This window comes from Pteropus alecto, unplaced genomic scaffold (genome assembly GCF_000325575.1).
Source record: "Pteropus alecto unplaced genomic scaffold, ASM32557v1 scaffold199, whole genome shotgun sequence".
Taxonomy (NCBI): domain Eukaryota; kingdom Metazoa; phylum Chordata; class Mammalia; order Chiroptera; family Pteropodidae; genus Pteropus; species Pteropus alecto.
In genome coordinates, this window is record NW_006442489.1 from 554,188 (window position 1) to 563,336 (window position 9,149).

A 9,149-nucleotide genomic window follows, 5' to 3' on the forward strand; every position below is an offset into this window, starting at 1 on the left:
CTTGTTACCACGTCTTAGCTCGATCGGTCCACTCCTGCCTGTCTCTATTTCTCACCCTTCCCCCAGCTCTTGTGAGTTTTTGCTACCACCTAGTGTACTGTGGGGGTGAATTTGGCTGGAAGTGGAGTGGGCAAAGATTAAATCAACGTTTCCCACTCCTTTCCCCTTGGGGATTTTCTGGGAAGGCCTTCTTGGCTCTGGAGGTGGCGTTGGAGGACTGGTGGGGGTCCTATCACTGGCAGTGGTGGTAGTGTGGTGTGAATGGAGCCCTAGGTCTTAGCGTGCGACTGGATGGTAAGAGCGAGGCTTGAGACAGAGGCGAACAGGACCTCCACCCTGAGAATCTAGAAGGGAAGAGTAGACTATGCCAGGAACTGAAACCTGCCGCTTTTAGAAGGACTGGCAATTAGCAGAGTCGTTGTCCCCTCCCTTCCTACTTTCCTCCCACTGAAAACGGGGGTGGTGATAGTCAGGGGGACAACTGGAAAGGAGGGGAGAGAAGGAGGTGATTGGGGGACTGCAGCTGTGAGGGCGGCAACTGAGGGTAGGGGAAATGGTGGCGTCTCCATCTCACCGAGTCCGGAGCGTTGATGCTTTCGCGCTCGGCTGATTAGAGCCCTCCTGTCCTCCCACGCCGGACAGGCGGCCCAGTGGTATAAACTGTCCTCTGAGATGAGCCACTTCCGAAAAGATGATCTACAGAGAGTCAAGCCTTGCCAACTGAGAAGCCGTGACTGGTCAGAAGCGTTTTCCCACGAGCGTGCTAGGAGCAGGGCGCTGGTGCCTGGCAGTTCCCTCACCGACCCGCGCCCCCGGGGCTTCGCTATTACCGACCTGCTGGGCTTGGAGGCCAAGCTGCTGTCGCCTGCTGGACCTGGGTAGGAGTCGGGTTGAGAGGGCCTTGCGGCCCTGCCCTGCACAGGTCCAGGGCTCAGCAGTCCCTGCCTAGCGCGCAGGGCCCTTCCGCTGCATCTCGGCCTCTTCTGCGGCTTCCTTGAGCAGCCTCCCGCGGCCACTCGGGCGACTTGCCTGCTACTAGCCAACGTGCCCTCCTTGCCGCCCCGGGGGCCTGAGCCCGCCGCCCCGCCACCCCTCCTCCGCCCGCCTCCCCAGCTTGGATGCCAGAAGCTCAAGGAGAGCGTCTTCGCATCCGGTAATCAGGCCTTCACATCCTGCTCCTGCCCTTGTTCTCTCCCGTATGGCCCGCCCAGGAATAACATAGCATTGTCCCACTGCGCCCCAACCCCCAGCATCCCAGATCTAAGGGAAGTCAAGACTCCAGAGCCTGACCCAGTCTGGGGAAAGCGTATCCTCGCACGCGTGTCCCCTTTCTCTTGTCTCTCCCCATATCCCCACCTCTCCTCTGGGTTCTGGTTGTGGCAGCGATACTGCTACCACTTGGTTCCAAACCTATCCTAGAGGTCTCGGCGACCCAGCAGCGGTCTCTCGAGGGCCTTTCCTCAGCGCCCCGCGAGTCTCGGCCTCTGGGAACCGCCTGGGCCTGTCTTGTTCCCCAGCAGCCAGAACTTGGTACTCAAATGCTTGCTGAATTGATTGATTTACAGGTCCTTGAAGAGTTGAGGGTGGGAGGAGAGCCTGGAGGAGCCCTGGGACTGTCGCCTCCTGGGGTGCTGAAAGGAAGTCCAAGTACCATGCTTCTCTCCTGGCACCGCCCTCCCCAATCCCTGTGCTTGAAAGAAGAAACAACCTCTCCAATTTCATGGTGGTTATGCTTAGCGTTTCCTTCCAGCCCACCTATTTTCTCAAGGACGTGGAGGGAGATTATGCAGAAAGTGAAGGAAGCAATAAAATTCTATAAAGGACAAGCAAGGGCCAAGAAATTGAGGTGTTTCGGGTGTGTGTGGGGAAAATGGAGAATTACGCAAGAAAACGTGGACTTAGAGAAACGATAAAGTAGAATCTAGAGCTAAGCATCCAAGCAGCCAAGGCAAAAAGAGAAGACAGTAGACAAACAAACTTTACTCAGCTCTAAAGGACTTTCTTTCATGAGTCTCTTTGTAAAATACAATGAACCCTGTATTAGTTGTTTCGTTAAAATGCAGAAACCACCTTCATAGGATGAGATCTTTCCTCTGTGAGCAATGATAAAACAAAAAGCAAAATACAACTAAATCTCAGTCTGTGAGGGCATTTCTGGAAGATCAAGAGCAATACTATCCAATGGAAATATGTGACTGTGAGTGTAATGAAAATTTCTCAAAGCCACATTAAAAAGAAAAAAAACCAAGTGACATTAATTTAGATACTATATTTTATTTAATCCAATACATACAAATATCATTTATATGTAATGAATATTAAAATATTAAAATACTTTCGGAGGTACTAAGTCTTCTAAATGCACTGAATAGTTTACATGTATGGTGGGTCTCAATTTGGACCTGCCACATTTCATGTGTTCAATAACGTTATATGTCTCATGGTACCAGATTGACCAGCATGGGTATTATAATATTATAATCCAAGCATATAGTTTTCTGGTGAACTAATTGATGTTGGAGTAAAACTAATATTATTCTATTAATTTTCTTTTAATTCATTTTTTAATACTTTGAGACAAAAATGCTTTTTAACAATGAATCTGACAATAGTTTAACCTTTTAACCTTTCTTTCTACCTGGATCTTTTGATATAATGGATATCAAAACATAAAGCATAGTGAGGTTCTTACTATTTTTTCAAGCACATCCAAGAATCATCTGGGCACATTTGTCAAGAATGAATTTCTGGACCCCACCTCCAGAGATTCAGAACTGGTACAGCAGAGCAAGGAGTGCAGTTCTCACAAGTATTCTGATGTCACAAACCTCAGCCCTCTTTTGAGAAATGTTGGTGTGCTGATTAAGTTAGAGGCAGAAGAAAGTAGATGAATTTGGGAGCTGAGTGGTGACAGGAAATGTAATTAGTGACCAAGTAGCTTTGGCTTCACACAATCTAGGGTTTGAATCCCAACTTTACAATTTACTACCTGTGCGATCTTGGGAAAAATTACTTAATCTCTATGTGCCTCAGTTTCCTCATCTGTAAAATTAGGATACTATCGCAGCTACCTTGGAGTCCTTTTACTTTATGAAGAATAATTGCAATAATGCATAGACAATGCTGAGCATAGTGCCTGGATTATAGTGAGTGTTAAAAATGCTAGCCTGTACTGCTAATACTACGTACATTCTTCAACAGGTTCATAGCTTCAATCTCGTATTAAAATTCAGAAAGTACAGTGAAAAATATGCTCACTTTTAAAGTCCTCTCTTTCTCCTTTTGCTAACAGATGAGGACAGCTTATCTCAAGACAGGAGTGACCTGAAGATTTCCCCCACCCCTGGTAAGAGGAAGAAGTGGAGGCACAGATACAGGGCCAGGCCATCCTCCCTGACCCCCTCCTTGGGACACAGCATCTGAGAGTGTGTGGTCCCCCAGTGGCCTCCAGCTTGGCGGTGGGAAGGGCACAATAACCATTTAGGAATATAATTCAGCAATTCCCAGGAAACTGCAGGACAATCTTTGTTGCATTTAAAAGACACAATTTTGTGGACCTTTAAAATGGATCTTCTTAGAATGAGCTGATAGAATTCATTAAGGAGGAAAAAAAGGCCGAAGAACTGTCTTGTTTGAACAATACTTTCCAGAAGCTAATCATTTAGAGGTGTGGTGTCCAGTTGGAGTATGGCCTTTTGGCATGTGGACAGCTGGGGAACCAGGCACAGGGTTCCTATGCTGGGAAGCTTGGCAACCTCCTGTGGACATGTGCCCACATGTGTTTTGGGCCTCCCTGCAGGACTGTCTTCACTGTCCATCAACTGGAAGAGCTGGAAAAGGCATTCAGTGAGGCCCACTACCCTGATGTATATGCCCAGGAAATGCTGGCCATGAAAACTGAGCTCCCTGAAGACCGAATACAGGTATCTGGGGTTCTCTTCTCCTTCCAAAAGATACCATAGAGAACATGTTAATCTCACACACAGTGAGTAAACCCGCAGCCACCTCTGAGCAGTCCAACACATTCCCCTGTACAGGCGAACTGAGGGCCACTCAGCTGCAAGCACCACAGTGCTAGAGACTTTATGTTTATTTTAAGAAGATATCCCCTGTAAATTTCATGTCTTTCTTTCTTTTATTAAATCATTTTTTAAAATCTCAATATTGTGGGCTGCAACTAGAAACTATATAAAGATATACCAGTGAAAGAAAGTGAACATCTCTCCACTATAAACCCTCAAAGAAATGAATGTAAATAGCCTGATGTGGCCTTTCTGCACACACACTGTCTTTATGTCATATATATATATGGCCCTGAACAACAACAATAACAACAATAACAACAAAATATATATGCACACACACACACACCACATACATACATATATATACATATATGTGTGTGTGTGTATATATATTTATATATATAAATATGTGTGTGTGTATGTGTGTGTATATATACATACATATAGAATTCTGTTGTTTTTACAAAAAGGTATCATTTTATACTCCTTAGCATCTTTGCGTGCCAACAAGGGGCCGTTGATTAGGTGAACTCTTTTCAATCCATTAGAAAAATCAAGAAGCATTATAACTGACTACTTCAAACAATGTGGGAAAGAATACTTTGATTTTACTTTTTGTCATTCCAACTCCGTGGAAAATCTCAGTGGAAACTGGTCACACATTACCCCACAATGATGAGTTCCTGTGAGTTTTGAATGAATGGTGGGCACAGTTCTTGGACGGTCTGGTCCTATGAGCTCCCCAAATGGATAGTTGGCCTGTTTTAGAACTCTGCTCAGGGACACCTCCAAGGGTTTTCAACATAGTGTCTCTTTTTGCCTCACACCAGGTCTGGTTTCAAAACTGGAGAGCCAAGTGGCGGAAGCAGGCGAAGCGCTGAAGTGGCAGCAGCGTGATGGCTGAGTATGGGCTCTACGGGGCCATGGTGTGACACTACATCCCACTGCCCAACTCTGTTCTCAATTCCCAGGAGTGTTAACTGGCCAGCTCCTGTGCACCCTGGCTTCTTGGTAAGGAAGAGGGCCCTGTATTGAGAACAAGGGCCAGAGATGTTGGGGATGGCATCCCTGCAGAGGACAGCCATTTGTAAAGAAGTGCAATGTGAATTTACTCAGATTCAGGTCCAGAATATCACATAGGATTTTTAATTAATTACAAAGTTTGGTTAATTGCCTTATTTTTTATTGTAACTATGTAGACAGTGTGTGGAAAGGTCACATCAGGCCTTGGTTTGAAGAGCGGAATGATATAATTGCATTATGTGAAATAGGTTTCCAAAATGTTGAGTGCTATCAGAATTTTTAGAAACTATAAAATTTAGAGCTCATGGTAATAGGATACAGTGCATAGTAAACAGTGAAACCTGGAGACGATGCACTCCCGACAAACAGGAGTCAGAAGGTCTGGTTCCTTGTACTGGTTCTACCATTAACAACCTGCCATACAGCTTTTCTTCCCCTTAGATTTTCAGTACTGGAACAATCTACACTGATGAGGTCCAAGCTTTGGGGCTGGGTGTTCCGAGGAAGTGCTACCCTTACTGGTCTATTTACTGTTGCCAGAGACCAAGGGCTAGGGATCACAGCTTGGAGGAGTGAGTCACAGACAGCACCCTGGGCTGGGTGGGAGATTAGAGTTAAGGAGATGGGGGTGGCATTTTAGGTTGGAGAGGAAGAGAGCTTTTGTTCAGCAAACATTTCTTGAGCCCTTAATGACCAGACACTGTATTGAGACTAGAGACACCAATTGTAAATATGGTCTTGATTTTGCCTTCAAGGATTGAAGAGGCTGAAAAAGTATGTTCAGTGAGAAACTGAGCCCACCTCTCTGAACTTACAGGAGGAGGTGTGTATGGAGGGGTGCCTATTGGCATCCATGAGTCCCTGGCCATACAAGCAACTAGGCCCAGTGCTGCCAGACATTTTGACTTTTCAAGAGAAGCTGGTGGTCTCACTTTTGATGTATAATCTCTTGATTTTAAAATGCTGGCAACAATTTTAAAATAAAATTTAAAAAAAATCACCATGTCTGCCAAACAAGGTGGTTTTGCTGGCTGCACCTGGCTGGCATACAACAGTTTTCAGCCCCTAATGGTAAGAGTTACCTTTGTGACTCTACTGAGGACTCAGAGAAAGGTACTGACAAGAATAGTTCTAATGGGACTCAGAAAACAATAACACAGAAGAAATTTATTTAATTGCTGAATTTAGAGATGCATATTTATTTTATTTATTTTTTTTCTTTTTTGTAAGGGATGTATAAAAAGTCCACAAGGATGATAAGGAAACCAGGAAATGAAGAAAAGCTAGCTCAAGTCTGGGGCCCTTACCACCTCAAGGAAGTTTCTAGTCCCAGTCAGGCAAGACCTCAGAGAGTCTCCAAAGAAGCCAGCCTTGAGAACGACATGGCAGATGTGGCCATTGATCTCTCCAGCTCCACAGGGCAGGAGACCAGGAAAGCTTACCAGGATACCAATGCTCAAGGAAGCTCAGACTCTGAGGAGCTGGAGGGGCTCCAGCCTGGGGTATGAGACCCACAGTTCCTACTCTCAAAGGTTGGAAATGTGCGCATTCCCCATCTTGGCTTTTTCAAAAGACAAAAGTTGTCCAGGACAAGTCATCACAGTTGGATTTTCTTTTTAGTGTCAGGATAAAATGCAATGCTACTTGCTTTAAGAAGACTTAGGGAAAACTCCATTTTGTTCTAGAATGGAAACCACTCCTTAAAGGCACTTGACCCAATTAATTTGGTGTAAAATTTTTATTCTCTTCTGTAGAACTTGAGAAGATTTTAGTTCAAAGAGCATTTTCACTGCTGGGTATCATTTGAGATTTGATTCAATATATTGTGTTGATTAATAGGCTAGGTCTGATGATGTCCTCACTCTGAATTCAAAAATATGAAAGTATTTAACCTCCAGAGAATAAGATGTCTTCACAAATAGTGAAGAACTCCTACAGACATATGAATGAATTATATTATCTTTATCTTGAACTTGGCTTTAAACATTTCAGTTTCCTCCTTGAGCAATAATTTTATATTCTCTTGAGTATCATTTAATAGGCCATGTGTATTGGAACTCATAAAAATACAAAGAAAGCCATGCTTTTCCCTTCCTTTCTAAAATAAAATAAAGACACATTTAAACAATTGTTAATTATCTATAAACAGTGTTTTAAGGTCAGACCAGGTCTTTTGGTCTTTTAAAATTTATGTTTGAAAGCACTTTAATGACTTAGATTTCATGAATATTTCCTCTGTTTCCTCTGCCACTTATTTATATATAAAAATAAACATAGTGTGGTGTGTTTGCCTCTGAAGGCACTCCCTCTACTACACACTTGCACATCACTGATCCCTTGGCATGCCTCCCCGCCCCCATCCCCGTCTCCCACTATCCTCTTTCAATCTCGAATGTCTAAAGCATTTTATTCTTCAGGCTGCAGAACTTAACATGTATTACTTTGTAAACTCCTATGAGTCAGTGGCTGTGTCTAATTCAGCTGTTAGAGTTCAGAGTCTGGAGAGAGCTTACATCTAGCTGAAGGGGGATGCAGAGCTTCATCAAGAAGGCAGAGCTTTAGAGGAAAGTGAAACACGACTTACAGGGGTTTCCTCTGGAAATCAGTGCAGTCATCTGTCAGGCTGGGATTGCTTCTCCCATCTCCCTTTTGCCTATTTTTCTCATCCTCTGCTAGTTCCATACTATTGTGAAAATGTCACCTATCTTAACTGTAAAAACTGAAAACAAGGGGCCCTACCTTCTTTTATTTATTCTGGCTAATGGAGATCACGACTGAACCCTGAGACTAAATGGTGAAAGAGGAGGTGAAAGAACTCTAGAAGTTATTGCTCTAGTTATCCTGTCTTGAGGAAGGAGACCAACCTCTAAGCTATTGGCCACCCTTGTTCTGGACCTTTTTAGCCTTTTTTTTTTTTTTTTTTTGCCTTCTAGCTGGCTCTCACACATTCCTTTGTGTTCATTCCTCAGAATCTTACTTCCATCCCTCTTCCTTAGTTTATCCAGGGCTGAGTTTGGGGAAGAGTGCTAGCAACCTGTGCGACTTATATACATCATACTTATAAAATATCATGTAACCACTAAAATGATAACAATAAGGCATATTTATTTATATGGAAAGATATTCATGAAATGTTGCTAAGTAAGAAACCCCTAAACAAATAAATAAAAAGACACAAGCAGAAATAAATATGTAAAGCAGAATAAATATGAAATAAAGAATCTTAACTGGTTCAACATAATATGTGTACAAAGAGTGGAAAAATTTCTAGGCAATATTGAAAACAGAAAGAGGCAAAGGGAGAGGGACTAGAACATTTCAGTAACAGAGACCTTTTTAAATGTATAAGGAAATACTATTCATAATTAAAATGTGTATTAATATGTTTAATAACTCTCACAAATGGATATATTTTCTGGAAAAATACATGCTACTAACATTGACTATAGACTAAGTATGAAGTATGAAGGATTGGTAAACAAGAAAGTCATAAAACAATCATACTATAAAATGGCTATGGATCTAGGTGGAGTTTCATGTGAATTCTTGAAGGGTTTCAAGGAAGAGTTCATTATCATGGTACACAAACTGTTCCTAAACATAGAAAGAGGTGGAAAATTTTCTAATGATAATGTAACTTTGGTTCCAAAACTCAACAAAGATAGTGCAACCCATCCCTTCAAAACTCTCTAGTTAGCTCTATTAATGGGGATATGAAATTTCTAAATAAAGTACCAATGTTTTGAATTCAACAGTATACTGAAAATAATATTGGACTATAGAAGTTTTACCCCAGGAATGCAGAGATAATTAAATCTTATAAAAAGAAATTATTAATACATTCTATTAACAGCTCAAACAAAAGAGCTTATCTCAATAGATGTTGAAAAGCATTCGATACATGTCTATTTCTTTTTTTAAAAAGTTAAAAAGTAGAAGTAGAAAGATACTTTCTTAAAAGAACTTCAGAAAATCATTTTTATACTTTATAATGTATGTACACATATGGGTATGCATATAAGAGCACGGTCTTTGAGGTGTCTCTGTCACCTTCTAGCTGTGTGACCTTGGGTGAGTTACATAACCTCTCTGATCTCTGTT

At 42.5% G+C, this 9,149-nt stretch overlaps 1 protein-coding gene across 1 annotated transcript; it reads left to right on the top strand.

Annotated features, from left to right (window-relative positions):
- The first annotated feature begins 672 nt into the window (after positions 1–672).
- VSX1 (visual system homeobox 1) lies at positions 673–7,567 on the top strand. The gene is given in 6 exon segments (XM_015596798.1): positions 673–1,153; positions 3,293–3,383; positions 3,800–3,923; positions 4,856–5,036; positions 6,279–6,550; positions 7,466–7,567. Coding segments are annotated over 6 exon segments (1,251 nt in total).
- The last annotated feature ends 1,582 nt before the right edge of the window (positions 7,568–9,149 follow it).